Below are 22601 nucleotides of genomic sequence, written 5' to 3'. Positions count from 1 at the left end.
AGAGAGGGCCAGTTTAACAGGGAAAGCAAAAGCTGCACATCCAAGCAAAGGAAACCAAGGAATTCATTCAGCTCTCCCACAGGCAGGCAGGTGTTCCACACCTCCAGGGGAGCAGGACCCAACACAGGTAACAGTGACTTGGGAAGACAAAGGCAATCACTCCAAATGTCCCCCCTTCCTCTCTCTTCCCTCCACTTTATATACCATTCATGATGTCATGAGGTCTGGAATGTTCCTTGGGTTGGGTTAGGTCACCTGTGTCCCCTCGCAGGCACCCTCAGCCCCTCCCTGGCATTGCCACAGGAGGGGCAGGAGAGGCCCTGGCTCTGTGAGCTCAGCAAGGACAGGAAGGTGTCACCATGATCAACCTGTGTTCAGCACAGACCCAAACACAGCACCTGGGAAGGAAATGAACTCTCCCCCAGCTGAAACCAGCATGGCCTCTTACTCTGTTTTCTGATACCCAGGAGGATTTCAGCTGGCATCAACACGAGTATATTGTCAAAGGCTGGGTGCTGCGAGAGCTTGATGTTCATCTCAAACAAAAAAAACATTACAGGAAAGTGATTTTTATCCTTGTCATGTGAAAGAATGATTTGGACTGGATTTAGAGGATGTGAGAAAGGAAATTGAAACGCTTTTCAAGGTCACATTGGAGCTCAGAAGCTCTGCAGGGTTTTTCACCATGTCATTGATGCAGACAGCCCTTGGTGATCCATGGTCTCTGCAAAGCTCAGGCATCAGCCTTTGTGTTCTGTACAGAGAATATTCTGCAATTAGCAGTGCACTGACCTTCCACTGGTCAGTGACAGTCCATGGACAGCACATCTGCCATAGCTGAGACAGGAGAAGAACTGGAGCTTAGGGCATGCACTTGACTGAAAATCACCTGCCGGTGTAAGGCAGGGCTGGGAGAGGAAACAAGAAATGAGCTGCTGTGGGTAGTACTGAGGCATTGAGTTTTCAGTTGTGCTAGTTGAATTTTCTTGAGGTTTTCTCTCTGTGAATAACTAATTGACATTTTAGATGTTCAGTTCTTTTCTGTGTTTATGCTTTGTATGTAACACTTATCACCAAAAACTGCTGGACACCTGCATTCAGAGAAAGGGACAACGTCACAGGTTTAGTCTGATGGCTGTTTAGAAATAACCTGGCCACAGGATTTCATGAAGTCTGCTGAGGCTGAAAGTAGATACTCAGTTTTTTGTTTACTCAATATGTTTTCAAATCCATTGCTTCTTATTAGAGATTTCACTCAAAACATGTAACAGAAACCTAAATTAAATTATGTTTTCTGTATGTTCCTATAGATGATTTTACAACTAAGTTGGACTTGCTTAAATTAGACATTTAATGATATTTACAGGTGATTTCTCCCTTTAAGACTGAAGTTTTTTCATACTTCATGAATTGAGTGCACTTAAAAACAGGAATGTGAGAGTTACATCTTAGTGCTAAATATGTGTCATTGTTTGTTTTTTTCCATTGGCAGTGAGTCTAAGCCCACATGGGGTTTCCCAGTGCTTCCTTTTGTGGATATAAAGCCTCTGTGTTTATTTGTTAATTTTTTTTTGGAGTATGTGGTGTGTTCCTGTGAGCCGTGGTTATTAATTGACAGATGAGTTACACTATGATGGCACTTAAAATGCACAACGTGTATTTCTGAAAGCAGTCGTTGCTATAGCAACTTTCTAGTAGGTCACTGGCAGTGTTGTGTGAGTGTGTGTGTATGATTTGGCTGTTAATGCAGACTAATACTGGTAGAAAAATGAGAAATGGGAGTCAGAAAGAAGGTAGCCCTTCCCCCTTCCCTGTCCTCTCCCCTCAAAACAGTGTAAAGAGAATTTTGTGGAGAAAATGCTTACTTAGGATATCACACGTATTGGCAAGAAACTGGCTATCATCTGCTATAATTAGATGCTTTCTATTTATGCAAAGATTATTAGAAAGCCTCCAAATGGCCTTAATCTGACTCTGCTTTTTCTTTGGCATCTTTAGAGGTTGGTTAGGAAAGGAATCCATACTCATTGATCCAAAAGCAGTGTGTTGTATTTATTGAGCTTTAGCACCTATTTTTGAAGTACATTTGTAGAATACACTGGAATTTTGAGAAACTGGGGGGGGTTCCCTCTTTTTCTGAGATCTTTCAGCAAGGTACAATGCATTTCTGTAGCAGTTGAGGCCAGTGCAGATCTCCTGGTCCTGTTCTCTCCTGGTTGTTCCCATCTCTTCCCTAGCCCTGTTCCTGTGCAAACAAGGGATGAATGAGTTCAGGGAGCTGATCCAAATACAAACAACTGGAAAACAGTTTTGAAAATTGCTAGATGATTTCCTGGATTGTGCAAATGGGCAGAAAGCCAAGTGTCAGTACAGGCAGAGGAGGGAGGAGCCATGGTGCCTGATGTTCAGGGCAGGGGATAGTAGTGACTGGCATTCCCAGACATTCATTCAGATGTCACTTCCTACTGACTCTGCTTTTTGTTTTGCTCTGAAACTTCTCTAAAAGTGCTGTGCAGAGGACTTTATCCCAAATTCTTTGCATTTGTGTTTTTCTCTGAAATAGTTCTCTAATAGTGTCTCCTGGGTTTTTCTTTACTTTTTAATTTTTACTGCTCTGGTTAGAGAGCATTCATATATCTCTTTTAGAGTGATCAACCCATAGCTAGGCCATTATTTTGAGTGTTGAATTAACACTGCCTTAAGATAATAGAAAGTGAATGACTTATGGAAGCACATTCGAGATGGTGATAAATGAAAATAAAGTAACATGTAGGAAGTGTACTATGATACTGTAATCTAAAAGGTTTTTCTCAGGTTATATATAGTGTGGAGTGTTTAATGTGGACTTTGTTATGTGTTGCCTCCTTTGCTCTGCAAAGCCATGAAGAAGCTGTGCTGCATGTTCAACTGAATCAATGTGGTAGAATTGTTGTGCTGCCTGGATGGGAGCAAGGAGGGCAGGAGGACTGGATCTGCTTCCTCCCTTCTCTTCTTTTCCAGTGTTCCCTGTGTCTCCATTCACTGGTTTGCTGGGAGTATCTGAGCTGCTGAAAAAAAAAAGGAGTAGGAACGTGTGGTCCGGAGCAGGAGGAAAAAGCAGGGGCTGCATTTTAAAGAACAGCAACCAATCAGATTGGTTCAACCATTGTATGAAACCTCATCCCAAAACCCTATTGGAAAAGAAAATATCTGTTCCATGTTGGTTTGGGATTTTTTTTAAATGATTATTATTCTTTGATATGTAGTCCTATTCTCTGTGTTTTGAGAACTTGATTTGTGGAAGTGCTAAGTGTTGGTATAACCCCTGGATAAAAAAACTTTCTTGGTATTTATAAAGTATTCAAATGATAGCTGACTGCTGTATTAAATATACTTGTGTATACTGTGCTCTGGAAAAGCTTGCTCTAACTTTGCCTCAAGGGTGAAGGCAATGCTTATAGACTAATGTTTACATTTATTTGAATAATTTGTAGGGAAATGGAGGTAGGACCAGGTACAAGAGAAATGAAAACTTGTGTCTTCCTTGTATTTTCTGTAAGGATTGTTCCTAGAGGAAGTGTTCTCTTTGTTAACTCCTGGGGTTACAATTTTTTAGCTAGCATTTGCTCTTGAGAATCTCATGGGAATTGAGAATCTGTTTAAGGAAATGCTTCAGAATATTCTCACTCTTGCTCTTACAGCCTGACAGTTTCAAATATCAGTTACTGGATGTATTTTCATTTTATGTAGCTGTGTAAGATACTGAAAGTCCTCTGCCTGTTTTTCTGAAGTACAGAAGAAAGTATTTGCAAATTCTTCAACATTTGAAGCTGTGTGGTCTGTTCTCTTCTCTACAAAAACAAAAGCCAAGGAGCCTTACAGGGGGAAATATCCTCTTGTGTGGATCAGCTGCTGGAGTTTCCCCCCTCACTAGAGAGCCTCAGCTTCTCTTTTCCATAGTTTCTGTTACGTTTCACCCAGTCTTACCAGCAGTGCTGAGAGAATTGTGCTTTTTCTATTTCCATTGTCTCATATTTGATGGTAGAAGATGATTCTCTTCTTTTCTAGGCACGAGGTTCTTTTCTCACCTATTAATCTTTTTTTTCTTAGTCTGTTGTTCCCAGGGAAGAGATTTGTAAGGCTGTGTGTGTGTAAGCAGGAGGCTGGTACTGTTGGAGGCCATCACTGTAGCTCAGCAGAGAATTCTGTGAGTAGCAGTTCTTAAGTTCCAGATGTTGAAGCCTGTGCTCTGAGCACTGACCTTAACTTCACCACTCTGTCCTAAATGGAGCTTTGGCCTTGCACAGACACAAACCAGGCAGATGCCTCTAAGCCCCCTGCACATTTCTAAACAAGTTTTGGTTCTATCAGGATAGCCACAGGATCCCACATTTTTGCCATTCTTGGGTTCCTCAGAGATGCTGGTTTGTGGCTGTTGGTTTCATCAGTTAGCCTGCTACCTGTGAGGTAGCTCACTGCAGCTGCTCTGAATTTCTTCTGGTGATTAATCTTTGGATTCTTTCCTCAATTCACAGTCAAGGTTAGCTATCTGGGGTTCAAGTGGGGAAGAGGTTTGGTACCTTAATTATTTCCTATGGGAGGGTAGAGGGTTTAGGTTGCTGGCAGAGCCCATGTTCCAGTTTTCCAGTACCACAGGGTTCCCTCTCTGTTTGGATATCTTTAGAAAAATAAAGCACTCTGGCAGTTCATACTGGAGCTGTGGATAGTGTCATTACCAACATCATGGAGCAGCCTTCATCTGCTGGCAGCCTTTCCAAGGGAGGCAAGATCTTGTATCTCTTTTTAAGTGGTCCATTTTGGCTAAGCTATTTCATTTGGCTAGGCTGTAAACTGCTGCATTAGTCCAATGAATTGTTTTAGTAAATATTTCCCAGATAAAAAAATTCTTCCTTGTCTAGGGGGAAGGACTGCTGTCAGTCTTACCAGGAGAAAGTATTTTTGGCTAGACTTTAAAGTTGGGAGCACAAAAATGAATGATGCTTGCTGAGACACTGTAACACTAATTCCAGTTTTTTGTCATCTGCTTGTCAAATAACTCTTCAGAAATAAAAAGAGGTGTTCCTGTATTTCTGTAAGCAATGCAAGATACAGTTATAAAAGAAATCATCAGTGTTTGCAATTTAGAGGATCCAAATACATTAGTGATAGCTTTGACGTTTGAGTTGTCACCATGCCTTCAAAGTAAAGTATTTGTATTGAGTCAGGAGAGAAAACACTCAAAGAACAGTGAGGAAGATGGTGGGAAATCAGCTGTTGTGTGGTCAGTGCAGTTAGCAAAGCCCATTTTGGTGATGCTGCACTGCAGTAAATCCACAGCTCACCTGTGTCCTTATGCTCTATGCCTCCATTTTTAAATAGCAAAGAGCAAGCAGTTCTGCCCCCTCTAGCTAGTCTTTCTAGGGTTTTTGACTAACCAAAATTAATTTCTGAATGATAAAAGCTTTTTTTCAGGATTATTCACTGAGCTAAAATAAATCTTTTTTTTCCCCTCATGTCTCAGTCACAAAAGGCTTGTAGGTACAGATATGTATTTTTAGGTCGATTGATATTGGTGTGAAAAAGTAGGCAAGCTTCTGGATCACACTGCTTTAGACTGAAATAATGCCACAATCCTGAAGCTAAGTACAGGTAGAAAGCAATTCATTGCTGTGAGCTCTGCTGAGGTGTGGGGAGGTAGGGCAGAGAGATGAGTGATAGGGATGGAGGAAACTAATGTGGGATAAAGCCACTTTCCCTTTTGAGTCAATTATTTTAAATGAATGGGAATCTTTATTTTGCAGCTGTGCACCTCCCTAAGTGTTTCAGATGGGGGGTGAGAACTTAGGAGTGGAATGGTTTTGTTCTGGGAAGTGTTCTTCTAGCAAATCATTTCCTTGTTTGCTGCTTATCCTTTTGCTGTTCACCTGTGTTGTGTTGGGGAAGCCATTGGGCTTTGGGGAATCGTGTTAGCCTCTGGATTTAGATTTGAATTTTGATTGCAGTATGAGGTCACCTGGGAAACATGCTTGCAAGGCTTTTTATTTCTTGTTCCAGCATAGTTGTGTGTGTCCATTGAGAAAATGTGCTTTTCCTCACAACTTTGCTGTGGTGGTCAGGTTGTTTTAAGATGGATGAGAAGAAATTTTGTAATGTGTGCTTTTGCAGTGAAGGATTTGACTGAACTGCTGCTGCAGGTCAAAAGCTGTGCCGTGTGTACGAATGGAGGACGTACCATTGGTGAGGTTTGTTCAGCAGTGCTGGTAGGTTTTTGTGTGAGGCAGTCTTTGGGAAGGTTCTCTTGCCTCAGTGCAGTGCTGAGCACTCCCAGCACACGCCCAGGCTCTTGGGGCACTGCCTCCATTTTATGGCTTGTTTGAGTTTCACTCTGTTGGCTTCGTGACAGGAGGTGTTGGCCTGGTGGACAGGAAACCAGTCTCAGTGTAGGCTTTGGGAACAGTCTGATAAAGGTGCTTGGTGTCACACGTGGCATGGCTTTGAAAGTGTGTGAGTTTTCAGAGGAAAAGTACATGTCACCTGTGTGTTTCTGAAGAGCAGGCTTGGTTGTACCTTTAAAATCTTTGTTGAAACAAGTCCATGAGGATTTCAGCCTGTTTATAGGTCTTGTCCACTGCCTTTAGACTGGGGCAATGCCAGGTTAGGATGGATTTGGGCTATTTAGCAGTGTGTGGATTCTGGACTTATTGTTCTTTTAAGTTCTTAAGGCAAAATGTGGTCAATGGGAAACTGATGATCTGACCTAGTGAGTTTGTGTACATGATGCTTTGATAGAGTGATGATTTAAATTGTGTAGTTTATAGATGAAGTGTAGTTTCTCTTGTAACCAGCTCACTGAGTGGTGAAGAAGGGAATACTCTAATGTGTTCTGATGGGTTTTTTTCCCATCTGGTCTCCTTGGATTAACAACCTGCACAACCCTTTAGTTTTGGGGAACTTCCTGGTAGAGGAGAATTCCTGGTAGAGGAGAACATTTACAGAGTTACTTGGGCTAAAAATAATTAACAATGGAAGAAAAGCAGCTTTCCTATATTTCCTGTTGAAATTTATTCCTGCTTAAATGAAAAGCATCAGTGGAACCCCTGTCCACTTAATTCTAGTAAAAATGGCTACTAACAGCAAGGGTATTTAGACTGCCTCACTGCAGAGAGATAGCATTATGCTCCTTATAAAATGCTTGTTGGATATTTACTAATCCCTTCTTTAAATGCAGCATCACTTCTGAGCAGCTTGAAACATGAAGTACTTAATTTTAAAATATCCACATGCCCTCATGTGTGCAGAAAGATGATATTTGAGTGAATAAGGAGCTCTAGTGGAACAGATACCAATTAGCTGCATCAGGCTGAGGGTTAGGCTGAGCCTCCAACCTGTTGTTAGGCAGTAGTACAGGAATCCACAGGGTTTTGTCATTGGAGCATTGCTGAGTTCCCTGGACTTGGGAAAAGTGGTGCACCAGGATCTTCCAGTTCCTGAACTGATAGCATTGAAAGACTCTTAGCCTAAAACTTTGGAAGGCTTATCTCTGGAGTAGATGTGAATACCAAGGAGGGGCTTTCAGTGCCTCAGTCACTCTGACATAATGCCCAGAAATCTTTGCTGTTTGAGCATCTTGGATTGGGACATCTTTGCAAGGCCATGGATCTTGACAGGTCTGGCAATGAAGGAATTGGTGGAGCTGTTCCTCCAAAGCTCAGTGTGAGATGTTGGCTTCCTGAGGGATCCAGTTTTGAGGTGGGAATGTTTTAACAAAGTCCTCAGCACCACCTCCTTCCTTTGAAGAACCATTATGTGTTTGTGTTCTTTTGAGGAGAGTATTACAGGTGCCTATGAGGAAATTGGTGGAATATTACATGTTAGAGTGGTCCTACATTTTCTTCTACTTGATATATAAAAGTCTCTATATTAACCATTAAATATCCTTTCTCTTGGCAGTTAAGTTAGTATTTTAGTGACCTTATTTTCATCTAGCCCTTGTGTGCTTCCCCCATATGTTCAAATAAGTACCAGTATCAGTCATTTGCCAGAGTTTTTAATTCATATGTGAATTCAAAATGCTTGTTTTCTTTTATAATCTGGGAAAAATGTTCTGCAGTTCCTTTTGGCTTTTCTACTCAGAGTCCCCCATATGAGGAGAAAATAAAAGACAAAGGGAACAAAAACGTGAACCATTCTGAGAGTTTTTTCCTTTATTCCAGCATTCTTCATGTCAGGCTTTGCTTCCTTTTTGTAAAAATTGGTTTTATTGTTGGCAATATTCCAGATGCAATGAATAATAGAACACCAGATGTCCACTGCTGAGAAAAATTACAGATGAGTAAACACTTTTCTGAGGTAGCATAAAAATCTATTAACAGTGCTTCTGGTGTGCCTGCAGACAGTGTGAGCTCCCGGCCTGCTGTGCTTTGTGCTGCACAGAGACGAATATCTACAGCCTCTGTGGCCTTCTACATGTCTGACTCTACCAGGGATTCCTGCCTTCCTCTAAATGTGGATTATTTTCTAGAAATCAGCACTCACTGCAGTGCTTGAGTGTGATTTTAATCACTGGATTTAGTTTTAATTATTGTGACACGTGTTTGATTGAATGTGAAAGTCCCAGAAACATTAGAAGAGATGTAGGTAAGAAAGGATATGGAGATTTTGCCTAGTCCCCAGCCTTTCCCTCCAGCAGGCACAGCTCTGGTTGTGCCATGTTTTCAGACCTAAAGCAGGTTGTGTCCCAAAAGCCATGTCTGGTTTTTCCCAGCTGTTTCAAGCTCCTCAGAATAGCTTTCACCACAGACTTTGCCTGTTGCACCTGTTGATCCATTTACTTGGGAAAAGCAAAAATATTCAGTGGTGGGTAATTCACATTTGATTGAGCAAACTATTGGAGAGCTCCACTGGTCCTTGCCTGTTTGTATGTGTCCTACCTGAGTTGTCCTTGCTGCAGTGAACACCCATTGCTTGTGTGTTGCCACTGAGAAATACTCTTTACTGTCCCTCTCAATTGCCTTTGCAGCAGTTTTTACATATGGGAAAAGAAGTCATCCTCTATAGTCTGGTCTGTGTCCAGTTGTACCTTCCTGTTGCTTTCCTGTGCACAGGTGTGTTAGAGCCTCCTGGGACATTGGCTTGGCCCACTGACATCAACTGTGCCAAACCTTGAGAAACTTTTGGTCATTTTAGTGAGCTGAGTAAGCATCAGCTGATCAGGGTGGTCCTTTTAGGAGGAAGAGTTTAATTACCTTGATAACTTTGTCTCTGTAACTCACACTTATACTGTCCCTTTATACTGTTCCTTTCATTTTTCAGTCTTTTGCAAGTTTTTATTGATTGTTCAGGCTTTTGTTTGGAGGATGACTTGACTCTATGGTTTCTACAGTAAGCAAAATCTCTCTCAACTTAAAACTTGTTACATAGGCTTTTTTTATGATTCTCAATGCTCTCGTGTCATCTTAAAAAGGCAATTGAGTTTATCTTCTCAAGACTCCTAAGTTTTGGAAATACAAGTGCAGAGAAACAGGAGGCTTCAGGGGTCCATCTATTCATTCTCACAACCTGAGGAGAGTAGAAGTAACTTAGTAGAGCCCTTTTTGTTCTGTGTATTTTGTGTTCAGAGCAGGGAGGCATGAGGCTGGTAGGTGTCTGATGTTATCCTAATGGACAGATGGGAAGGAGCAAGTTGTTAATTTAGGCCTTAATCATCCAGATATTGGACTAACATTAGAACTTAGTGCCTTAACTTTTAGTCTTTTCAATCAGCTCATAATTACTTGCCCTATGAGTGGTGGAGTGCCCGTAGCCCCCGGTGATCTCAGCAACAGTTATGAATGCTCAGTGCTGCAGAAAATCAGGTCAAGTGTCTCAGAGTGTCCACAGAAGAAGGAGCAGTTATGTCTGAAGAGTCTGTAAGAATAACAAAGGGAAAGCAAGCTTGTTTTCATATTTCATAAGTGTCAAATTTACGCTTATTTAAAAAAATTATAATGAAAAATTGAAATTATAACATTTCTGTTCTTGAGTCAGATCTACAGCAATCGTTTTCATGAAGCATTGATTGGTATTTTTAGTATTAGCTATCCTAGGCATTAGAAGAAAGCAGTATATGAAAATATATTGAAAAGCTATCAGATTAAACACTGGAGATCAGACCATTGTCTGAGTGATGTGTGACATTTAAATTAATTATGCTACTGTAGCCATGGTTAAAAGATTGTATCAGCCAGCTTTCCTGTGTGATCTTGGTGTCGGTGCCTTAACACAGACCTGCACAGTACGGGAATTAGCTGCTACCTTCTGGAAGTGGTAGCAGAAGATACAGAAAAACTGATTGGTTTTGGCAGCTCACACATTTTTAGAGACAGAGAACTAAGTATAGAAATGTGGTAGCATGGCTCGGATGTTTTTGTCACGTAAGGATTTTATTCCCAGCTCTGGAAGAAGGGATTTGTGCAGCCTTTCAGTGTGAGGTCTTGCATTTGGAATGTCGAGCAGCACAGAATAATTTCATGTGCTATGATGTGACACTTCAGATGAATTTTCTGGCTGACTGGGCAGGACCTGTCTAGGCTGAAAGCATTTGGTGAGAGGAAGCAGCAACAGCTGTTTTGCCTGTAGAGTCAGTTCTGCATGTTGGTGCAACTGAGGAGACAACTGCAATTGAAGGCAATTTAAATGGACAGCTTATGGTTGCCACAAGGTAGTTTTTGATCCCACAGGTATGGGTAAAATGTCTGGTGATACCTGTAAGGAATGGAAGGAAAGAAACTTAAGTCAATGATAATTAACATCGCTAAATACTCCACTTTTGTGGACAGGTCTTCACTGTGTGGTTCTTGGCTGTACATTTTATTGAACTTCACATGATCCGTGTGTGTCCAGTGCTCCACTCTGCCCAGGTCCCTCTGAATGGCAGCACAAGCATCTGGTGTGTCCAACAGCTCTCCCAGGGTTTTGGTTTTGACACTGGCCTGTCTCTGCAGGTAGGGAACTGCAGGTTATACTGGAATGGCTAACAAGAACAGGAGAGGCACACTGGAGAGGCATGTGTGGTACTACTAATAATATATCCAGGGTGATTTTGATGGGTGTAGGAAATGAAGCATGGCCATGCTGTGCTAGCCTTGTTGATGCTGATATTTCCTTCTGTCATGGTTTGACTGGATTAGGAATGCTGCAGACCACATGGAGTGCTTGCTGTGCACCATAAATAGTGAGGAACTCACCTAGTGCTAAGTGATAATTTTTCTGTCACTTGGGCTTTCAATATTGGTTCAAGTACTTATTAGAACGTGATAAGAGTGCAATATATATTGTGCACAGAACTTCAATGAAATTATTTTAAAGATGGGCTGAATGAGCATTATGCTTTGTTTGGCCTTAAATGATGCTATGTGCTTTCAGAATCAGAGCTGGGAGTGGTGATCTAATTTGGCTCTTGGTCATGTGCCTGTAGGATCAACGTGAATTAATATGTTTCAAGTTCCAAACCTTTAGCCGAAATAAAGCTTATGCTTATAGAATCCAGAGCAAACAAAAATTCCTGAGTGATGCAGAACGCATCACGGCGTTTGGTAAATTTGTTACAAGGTTAGTTCCTGATGATTATTTTTCTATTTCTGCAGGATTTAGAATTCATGTTTTCAGTTTCTAGATACTATTTTCACATTGGATTTAGAATTCATGTTTTCAGTTTCTAGATACTATTTTCACATTGCAGATGGGTTGCTGGGCAGGAGGGGTTTCTGTGGTGTGCCCAAGACATCGGATAAAGCAGTGAAGGCTAGAATTGATCTGCCTGCATCTCATCCTCTCTTCTCTCACTTGGTTGATGAAAGCTCTGCCTGAATGTAGAGTGCAGGATTGTTGTTTATGCTGATGCCTTTTCCTAGCAGTCAGATGAAGGTTTTAGGCAAGAATATTGAGGGGACAAATCTTGTCTCTAAACCAGGAAAAACGATTGTTTTCCATGTCTTGTTTTCTGGTACTGTGCAGGAGCATCACTCACCATCATGTACTCCAACAGGTAGCACCGAGGCAGAGAGCAGGGTCATTGGAAATGGGAAATGAAGGAAGGGGGTGTAGGCATGACCAGTTAATTGTAGAAGATATTGCTTCATTTGTGTGAGCTGTTGTTTGAATGTATTTTGCAGTTGGAAAGGATAAGGTGATTTGGTCAACAAGGAAATGATTTTGTATTAGAAGTCAACATAATGCCTGCTGTCTTTTGTTTTGGGTGTCTTCTAGGCAATGGAAATAATAATGTAGTAACTGCTAGATTAAGTAGTTGATTTACTTTGTTATTTAAGTTTTGGTTCAGCTTTATAAGATGTAGGTACCTAGTCTACAATAAAGTTAATTTACCTTGATTTGGTGTTGTTGCTATCAGAGAGTTGCTTGGAAGGACTCCGTCAGGATGTTGTCAGTCTTTTAATTTGGTTGGTTTTTGGTTAAAATGGGTGGATTACTTCAGCACTGGAGAGGCAAACAACCTAAGGACTGCAAAAAATGTGGGTAGCTTTGTGTGTTAGTAAAAACCACAGGAAATATTGATGGAATGCATGTATTGGATTCATTGTTGTAAAATCCTAGAGTCTTTTTAAAACTGAGCTCATTATGAGATTGTTATTGAAGAAACACTATAATAAGCCAAACAATCTACTAGAAAATGTTTTTTATAAAAGCAGTTTTATATAATGGTCGTCATGTCTGCCCTGATTATTGTGCATGCTTGGAAAACAGGTCAAAAAGGGAAGCATTTACTTGTTTCCCATTGTATGTTTGAACTAAATGGTGTCTTTTACTGCCTGCTTTATGTTCCTCTATAGGTAATTTTACCTGGACCAGCATAAATTTGTCATCTTAAACTATAGAGGAGCAGGTTCAAAAAGCTGCAAAGGTACAGAGGTCATTATAATTGGAATTGAATGAAAACATCAGACTTTTCTTTTCTAAACTAAAATAAGCAGTTAACTGCATGTTAAAGGACTGTATTGTTTATTATAGTTTAACTCAAAATACTGAAGTATGAGGTATTCCTCCCCCTGTTCTCCAGGACAGGTGACAAAATAGTTATGTGTCTCAAGCTTTCAGCATGTTTTTTATTAATGACTTTATTCTCAGGTAGAAGGTGAGAAAGAGGGGAGTTTGATTTTCTTGTTTATGAGAACTTCATCTTTCAGAAACAGGTATTTCTTTTATGAAAACTGGAAAAACACAAAGGTTCATACTTGTCTAGTCTACAAGGATCAATGAATTTTCCACACTTGTCAAACAGTTCTTGTATTTTGTCACACAGTGGCTGTATTAATGCAAGAGTGTAGAGGGGTAACTTTGTTGTCTTCTGATGGTCCAGTCTGAACTTTACCACAGAGGGGTGGCTTCTTCCAGCCCTGTTTTGCAGTTTCCTGTTTAGCATAAGGACAAGGAGAAAGCAGCACAGGCCCTTGCAGTTCCCTGGTGTCAGGTTTTCTGCCCCTAGCACTGTAAGTCCAGTTGCCTTGATCCTCTCTTCTGCTTCTGGCTCTTTACACCCTTCACTTCATACTTCTAAGTCAGGACTTTGCTTTTCAAATAAGCTATTTCTGAGCAAGGATCCTTTTCCTTGTGTGTGAGAGCACTTCCCTAGAGCAGCTGAATGCTGCTGATTACATCTGAGCATGCACAGCCAGCAGTTGGGAAGGGTGATTATGTTGAAAAGGAAAATTTAAAAAAGAAATCCCACATAGTAGTTGTGCAGGATGCCTTACAGGTCTGTGGAAGATACCTCACCTGGAGTACACATAAATTTCCTTGAATCTCTTTAGAAAGCTTTTCTGGAAAGTAAGATTGCCATGAATCCTACTAGAATTAGATAATCTGAAGGTCTAAGATGGATAGGTTTCCTTTGACATCCAGCTAGCATAAGTGTGTGTGTGACTGCTTGTGTGAGTACAAAAAAAAAACTTTTTTCTTCGGTCTTGTTCCACTTTTAGTGAACTTCTCCATTTCAGAGATCTGAACGTTGCCTTTATTTTTTCATATAGGAAGTAAACTCAGAACTTCATTTGATCTGATGCTGTGTTTCTTTATGATAAATTCTTACCAGTATCTGAAGTGGTTTGCTTTATGTTGTGGACTGGATATGTCATTGCCCTGTTAGGAGCAATCACATCCTTTGAAACACAGTAATGAGCAATGTCTTTAATGAAGAAATGCTTATGGAAATAGCACAAATAGCATATATGACATTTTTGTTCAAGGAGAACTCAGATTAACTTCTGTCTCATAGTGGAACTGGAGAGCTTGTACACCAGCCTGGTGTATTGACCCCTTTAAACCTTTAGTGCTGGAGTGGTGGTTTTAGCTCCTAACAAACTTTTTATTTGTTAATGTATGTTTGGTAACAAAATGGCTTGCTAATTATATGGTATAAAAAATGTAAATTTCAATGGCTTGCTAATTATATGGTATAAAAAATGTAAATTTTGTGATAAGGCACTGTAAGTAAAACAGTTGGTAACACAAAGTAGTAAGTACTGGAGGAACTAGTGGTATGCAACTGAGTCTAATTGGAACTGTAATATGAAAAAAGTCTGTTCATTCTCTCAGTTGGTAAATAAACACTGATGTATGTGTAGTAGGATGGAAGTTTGTTTGGTGCAGTTTATGTTACCTCTTCCTGGCTGGATTTTCCTCCTGCCTTGTGCAAAGCTGGTAGTGCACAGGAAAAAAATGTTCATTGAGAGGAAATTAATATTTAAATAAAAGAGTTTGAACATATCCTGTGTTTTAAAAACACACAGTTGAGTCCTTGGTATTCCTTGCCATTGCTGAACTGCAGTGCTCCATGCAGCTCTTCATATTAGCCCAGGACCTGTAAAAGGGGAGACTGAAACAAATCTACTTTGTTTCTCCAGAACTTGCTTTTTCTAGAAGACTAGGATGGCAGTTCTGTGTTTTATTACAGTGAGGATTATTGAATCTGTCACATTGTGCCATTATTTAATGGTAAAGTCACATCTGCTGCCATTAGTCAACTCCTTGGTTAGTCTTTTGGGTAGAGAAATGTTACTAGTGGGTGTAGTGACACCACAGATGCAGTCTACTTTATTATTTAAATTTACAACTTCAGTTTCATTAAGTTAAAATACCTCCTGCTGCACTTAGACGCTTGCACAGCTTCTGACTATTTTGTGAAATTTAGTCACACAAAGCAGTGAGCCAGAGAGTCTGAATAGGTGTAGTGCCATTTAAACACACATATGTGTGATAAAGAAGTATGGAAGGTAATGCAGAACATTTATTATTTAATTTTTATTTATTTTATTTTTAGTTACCTAAACAGAAATGTAAAACTGAATGCAAGAAGATGATTAAGCTATTCTGGGGTCATCCATTCTAAAGTTCTTGTGGTTTAATAGTGATGCTACTTTAAAATTGACCTTTTTTGTTGACAGCATGTTTTATTTAATGTATTACTATTTTGGAGTCACATCTAAAAATTTTTTTCTCTCTCTTACAGACTGGACTTTGACATTCTTTTTATGAAAGAGATTTCCAAGTAGTTGTCTTATAATAACTTTGAGAAGAAGTTCTATGTAGCTCTTACTTCCAGGAGTGCTGCAAAAATGATTACTTCAGATTTGCCAGTACTACAGTGAGTATACACTTCTCTCTACATTTGAAATCTTGGCTTTTAAAAAGGTTGAAGTAAACAGAGAGGTGATTGTGAGGATAAAGCACAAACTTGCAAGAAGTGCATGTTAGTGTGACTGTTCGAGGCCTCCTGTGTTTTCATGTGCTGAAAAACTGTAAAAAAATCTGCAAAACACTATCTAAAAAATATTTCTTTCTATGTATGGAGACTTAACTTTGCTGTGCAAAGCAAAACAAAAGCATTGCTACTTTTATGCTTCTGAATGTTATGACATTTCAGCAGCATGTATTGGTTTTGGTCATAATGGACCATATTGTATATTCCAGTTGTGTACTTTCTCACACCATATTGTATATTCCAGTTGTGTATTTTCTTACAATGAGCTGAATTTATTGTGCAAAAAGCCTTTGCCTGCTGCAGTTGAAGATAGCAAGTGTCATGAACATCTTTTGGTCCTGCTAGGAAATAGGAATGGTTGATGCACATGGGAACATGGCTGTGCTTGGATAAAGTGAGCTAATGGGAAGAACAGAGTGGGAGTCTATAATAGGAGGAGATGAAGAAGAAATTAAGAAGGGATTTTAGAGACTGGAACCTGCTCCTCTCTTCACAGGGCAGGGAGAGCACACAAAGTGAGGAAGCTCGTGGGGTGAGGTAATGACAGGGAACTCAAAACAGACCAAATGGGTTTTGGCTTGGAGAAAATTAATTTATTGCTAATTAAAAAGGGTCTGGATGATGGTGAGAAAAAAAGGCAAAACCTACCAGGTGTTCCTTCTACCCCTGCCTGAGTTCACCTTCAACCTTTCATCCCACCCCATCCCCTCATGCCCCAGTGGGGGTGCCCAGCCCAGTCCAGCACAGGCTCCCCTTCCTCCCCACCTTCCCTCGCAGAGCTGTGCCCCCTTCACTGCCTCACAGAGCTGCCCTCACCATTCCCTTTCAGCCCCCCCCATCCCCTCACAGGGCCCCCCATCCTGTCCCAGAGCTGCCCCCCCTTCATTGCCTCACAGAGCTGCCTCACCATTCCCTCACAGCCCCCCCATCCCCTCACAGAGCTGCCTCACCATTCCCTCCCAGGGCCCTTCATCCCCTCACAGCCCCCACCTCCCTTCCCACCCGGCCTTCCCTCACAGAGCTCCCTCTGTCACCAGCCTGCTGCCAGTGCCAAGCACCTGCACCAGGTACTAAAGTAAATTATTTTTGCTTCTATTTTTTTTTTTTTTACCTCAGGGTGTGAAGGAACATCAGTTTATCAGGGTTGAGGGGCATTCCAAGCTCCAAGACTTCAAGTCCTGTTATTTAAGAAACTAGATAGTTGGACAATTGAAAAGAAATTTGTCTGAGCTTAATACTAGTGTGCTTTGCATTAGTTTTTGCTTGTTTTTTTAAAACCACTTAAAAAAAAATTTAATTGTGGATGAGTACAGGCTAAAGCTGGGGATGACCTTGATGGGCAGCACTGAGGGGGAGTGTCAGCCTGAGGGGGTTCTTGTTAGCTTAGGGATTAGTTATGGAAGAACATTTTCTTGTTTCATATTTCCTGGATTTGCCACATTCAAGAAGTGAGGGAATGTTTGTGAGATATTCCAAAACCAAAAAGCTAGGAGACTCTGTGGTGGTGGGAAAGGGATATTTGCATTGCCACTTAAAGAATCCGGATGCACTTAAAAAGTGAATGGAATATCACGGAGTTTAAGGTTAAAAAGTGTATGTTAATGGATTCGGTAACTTGACACACCTGCTGAAAAACCTGAGGGATGTTAGATACAGCAGCATATTCTTTAATCTGAGTCACTGATACTGAGCAAATCAAAGAGCGTGAGTAAACATTCATGTTGTTTTTTCTGGTAAAGTTGGGAATAATTTAATGCTTCTCTATGAAGTGTTGGTGAGATGTCATCTTCAACAAAACATGTAGTTTTAATTGCTAATGAGCAAGAGGAGATCTTGCATTTTCAAAGAACTCAACATGATTTGCACATGGAGGTTTTGGGACTCTCCTGAGGGCTCAGAACATTGGCTAGTATGGATGAAGAATCAAGGAAAGTGATAAATTCTAATTCAGAAGGTCTCAGTCAGGCTTTCATCAGGGAGAGTGCTGGCTAAGGGTGAGGAAACCTGAAACAATTTTTGGGCTAGGGGGTATTAGCTTCACACATTTACAGATTTGGGAAGACACGGTCTGGTTTGACACAGAACTTCAAGGTTTCTTTTCTAGCTCTTAAATGAATTATTTGAAGGATTATTATTATCTCTCATTCCTGTGCTTATTTTCCACTTATTTTTTGTAATGTTTTGTAATCTTTTTGGCTACCCTCTTTAAACAAACAATCCTAAAGCCAATTTGGTATGTTAATAGACGTTGCTTAGGACCATATCATATATTCCCTCCCAAATTCTTCTTTGTTGAGGGAACACGAAAGGAGAATCTATAACCTTTCTAGATTCATAGAAGTGGCTTCAGAACACAGTGAAGACAGGATTTCACTTATTGGTGTTTCAGATGTTTGGAGAAAGCATCTCGTGTATTTGATCTGTGTGATGGACAGGTATGAATCTTCTCTCAATGGCATGATTCATGTTTGCTCCTTAGATTTTTGAAGATCAGCCATGAGAACTGATTCATCCATGATTCATGAGCCTGTGCATTTAGCCATGTTTCTTCACAAATACTTTTTTTCACAAGGCTGAATCTGGTGATAGCAATTACTGAATTTATCTCTGCCAGAATGTTGAGCCCCTCAGCAACAGCTATAAAAGCTTATAGAAGTGTTTTGGTTCCTTTTTTTTACAAAACCTGATACATAAACACAGGTTTTTGGTGTGGTATGCTTTTAAAGGGGCATGGTATATAAATGCTATAACTAGGACTTTGGGAAATAGTAGAAGAAATGTAAATTCATTTTAGTTTGTGTTACAGAGATGTGAAATTTACTGTGTTAATGGAAACATGTTTCTCAGACGTGGTAAAGGGCTGTCCAGTAATCTGGTAATTTTCATTAACATGAATAGCTTCAAGGATTAGTAATTATAACTCTGGAATAATATCTGGAGTTTTCAGAAGGGATTCTGGAGTTGCTGCTACTTTTCTAGGATGCTTTAGTTACCACAGAAACCAGAAAGTAGAGTATGCCTGAGCCCTGAAAAGGGAGTGTCACTTGTCTCCTTTGCTCTGCTCACCCCAGTCTTGTAGGTCCCCCCTCCACCTCTGTCAAATTCTCGCAGGTCCCTGTCGTTTCAAAGGAGTCTTAAGAGAGGAAAGGTTTAGCTGTAGGCACTTCCACCTCTCCTTAGATGAGGCAGGTTTCCTTAGGCCTGGATTATCTTCCCTTACAACAGTTTCAGGAAGGACAAATTATGATTAAGCTGAAGTTTCCCCCTCAGGTGTCACACACACGTGGAATGAGGATAGGATAATTCTGGTCTATTAAGATGTGGATAATTGCCACCAGATAAATTACTTCTTAGCAGTTCTGTGACATGTGTAGGGAATGAGGGAGATGGATGCTGGCCAGCTGCTTCTCTCACTGAGTGTTACAAACCTACAGGACTGCAGGCATGAGATACTGCAGTATCTCTCACTGAGTGTTATAAACCAACAGGACTGCAGGCAGTTAAGAGATGCTGTACTGCTGCTCTGAGTGCAGAAATAAGTGGAAAAGGGGCATGTGTGTGTATCCAGAGCAACTGCAAGGCTGGGACAGAAGCAAGGGGCACTACCTCCCAAACTGAAAGAGCTCACAGCCACCCTGGAAGGACCTTTTTGTGCAGGAGTTGGATGATTCAAACAGAATTCCTTGCTGCTTGAAATCATGTTTATTTTAATATGAAAGCAGCTAAAAGACTGGAGGTTGTCCTTGATCTTGTCTCCCTACTCCAAATAATGTGAGGATTGAAGGGAACCTAGTTTTTGATATTTTCCCCTTGCTCCTTACGTACATTCTTGCTGGAAAAAAGTTTCCTTTCTTCCTCACATGTTGTTAGGGTGAGAATTACTTTGTTTAATTTGAAACATTTATATTCAAGCTGCTTCTGTTGATCACCTTATCATCAATGGAGAGAAAACAAAATTTATATGACTTAAACTGTCTGACCAGTTTTGAACACTGATCTTAGCGTGAGGTATTTTGTACATTAAGATTTTCTACATTGCATATGTCTCTAATTTAGATTAGATTAATTAGTACTAATTTACTGAGCTTTTCCCAAAAAGGGAAATGGCCAAAGAGGCTTCCAGCAAATCAGAGAAGTTTTATCAGAAGAATATTAAGAGAATCAGGTTTAAGGCAACAGTCTATTTAAGGCAAGAATAGAAGGTGGTTAATAACTTAACTTTTCTTTCCATATGCAGTGTTAGGAAAGATTTGAAATTTCCAGAGCTAAATAGGCAGATTTATCTGGAGGTTTTGCTAGGCTGGACTGAGGCTGTAAATCGGCAGAAGGTCGAATTCTCTGTGGAGTAGATGCATGTGAAGTAGTAGTAGAGTTTAATTTATTTATATAGCTCTGGTGTTTCAAGGGAAAGGTTTGAGGTGTTTGCCTAGGAGGATTGCTGAATCTGTTTTTAATAGAGAGAAATCTTTATCCTGATGATCCAAGGCTGCAGGTTTAAAAGCTAGCAAAGCACAGTGTTTCCCCAGGAATGGGGGTATTGTTTAGATAGACACACCATGCTTGGAACTTTTCCAATAAGGATTTGAGCAAACCAGAGAGAAAAGCTTTGGATTTGTTTTTTAGTTTTTTTTTAGAGAGAGCAATAGAGAATGGTTTTAATTTCTCTCCAGCAATAGAAGGGAGCAAATATTTTTATGGAGTTCCTTACTTCTGTATTCAAAATCTATTAAAATTGACATTGTGAGCCAGTGTGCATTTTTGTCAAATTGACTTGCAGTGTGATGAGGTATTTGAGTAAGGGCTGGATACATCCATCTACATAAGCATGTTTTCAGCTGTATTTACTGCATTGCTTTTCTCTGCTGTGGCCCTACTCTACCAAAAAATTTTGAACTCTGTTTGGGGTATCTTTTATTTGATTTTAGACTTTTTACAGTTTTGGGTGTTTTTCCAAATACATAGCTTGATGCTAAGTTTTTCAAGTTTCATATTTTATGAAGTGCAAAAGTTACTTTTAATTGGATCATAACAAAGCTGTATTTTGAATATTTTGTAGAGGAACTGCATTACTAGTGTGTAATTTGTGAACTCAAATGCACTTGAATAGTGGTTTTTCATCTAGGGTGCCTGATTTTCTGGGGTTTAGAGATAATCCGCTGAAGTTACTTTCAGTAAAAGAGATTCATAGATGTTCTGCATTCTGGCTTTTGTAAAAGATTCTGTGGACCCCTTGGTGGTTTTGTGCTTGAAAATAGGAAAAGGTTGGAAAGCAATGTCTTAGTATTAGAAATTCATCATAGTTCTACAGAATTATTTGAGTGAGAGCAGACCTAGACAATACAGTAATTTCAGTAAAGAGGAGTATGAGAACATTCCCAGTTCTGATAGAATAATATCTTTCTGCATTATTAAATAGCTTTCTTGGTGATACAACAAATTTGTGAAGTATTCCTGGTCTATAAAGCAAAATACAAAATAACCCTCAGACAAGGCGGAAGATCTGTGTAGATCTTTGCTTGCTGGAGCTTCTCAGTTTCTCTAGAGCAGATCACTGATGCTGCTGTTGATCTTTGAGGCTCTATAAAAGAATAGGTCTGGTTTTCACCTTCCCTTTGCACAAGTAACGCAGCAACTGAACTCCTTTCACTTCAAGGAAATTATTTTGGATTTAAAGTGTATGATTATAACTACACTTCACCCATCCTTGAGTAATCTAGGACATTTTTAGCTATAAATGAAAATTGATAAGATGTGGTGCACTGGTGGTCTTGCGCAGTAGAAATAAAGCCCTGGGTATGGTTTTGCATGTGAGCTGCTCTTGGGCAAGGTCTAATGCCCCAAAAGATCAATTACAATCTGAATTGCTTCAAGCAGCCATGTGTGTTTAGAAGGCAGAGAAGTACCTGTGCCTCTGGCTTGGAGGGGTGGTGAAAATTAGGGGAAATTTTTTTCTTATCATGATCTTAAATCCGAAATGGCAACAAATGACAAATTATTGTTTGGGCTTCTCTGCTGACAGGAGTTGCGCAGTGTCAAAGCTTTTCTGTTGTACAAGTGAAAATATTTTTCTAATTGCAAAAATTATAAATGTCTTCAGATCAACGGGAGTTTTTGGGTTTGGGCCTCACAGTCAGCATGAATCCTCTTTATTAATAGCTGCCCAAGCCCCTTGTCTTGGAGTCTGACTGAGAGCTGTGTGGAACCTTGTGTAACTGTGCTGATGATGGCACAGCTGGATTGGACTCCACATTGCTCTTGGGGCCTTGAGAACAGCTCAGAAGCAGCTACAAAGAAGCTAAAAGGAAGTGAATACATTGTGGAATTGATGAATTGAGCATGTGCTGGTTAATACAGCCAGTTTTGAAGTGTAACGTGTTTTCAAATAAAATTAATTTAAAGAATTCCAGTCAATAAAATGACATTGCAACTGATGAAGAGGGAAGGCCTTTTGCCAGGGCTAACAATGCTTGTTTCCTTGGTTTGCAGAATAAATGGGGAAAGCCTTTTAATGCTGGCTTTTTTTGTTGTTTATTTGTTTTCTGGCTCAGGACTAAGTATTTAATTGGTCAGTTACAGACTACTAGTTGATTTCAGATCATTTGAATTTATGTAATGTTTTTCTCCCCTAGGGATTCTACAAATGAAACTACTGCACATTCAGATGCTGGCAGTGAGCTTGAAGAAGCAGAAGTCAAAGGAAAAAGAAAAAGGGGCCGTCCCGGCAGGCCTCCAGTATGTATAATTTATTTTGGTTTTGTTATGCATCTATTTAATTTATTTTTGTTTTGTTATGCATCTGTTTATAATTTACTGTAGACTCTTTTTCATCTGATTATCTTGTGGTCACATAAATAGGCTTTTAATGAGT

General features: G+C 40.1%; 1 protein-coding gene across 2 annotated transcripts in view; it reads left to right on the top strand.

Annotated features, from left to right (window-relative positions):
• STAG1 (STAG1 cohesin complex component) overlaps positions 1–22601 on the top strand; it is a 152712-nt gene that overhangs the window by 21987 nt on the left and 108124 nt on the right. For both annotated transcript variants that reach the window (XM_084212629.1, XM_084212628.1), the window contains 2 exons: positions 15482–15616; positions 22363–22465. In XM_084212629.1, the coding sequence (XP_084068755.1) occupies positions 15588–15616; positions 22363–22465 (132 nt within the window). In that variant the 5' untranslated portion in view covers positions 15482–15587. The remainder of the gene's footprint in view (positions 1–15481; positions 15617–22362; positions 22466–22601) is intronic.

Source organism: Fringilla coelebs, assembly GCF_963513975.1.
Source record: "Fringilla coelebs genome assembly, chromosome: 10".
Taxonomy (NCBI): domain Eukaryota; kingdom Metazoa; phylum Chordata; class Aves; order Passeriformes; family Fringillidae; genus Fringilla; species Fringilla coelebs.
The sequence above is the reverse complement of the archived record's forward strand: the minus strand, read 5'-3'. Positions and strand labels throughout refer to the sequence as shown.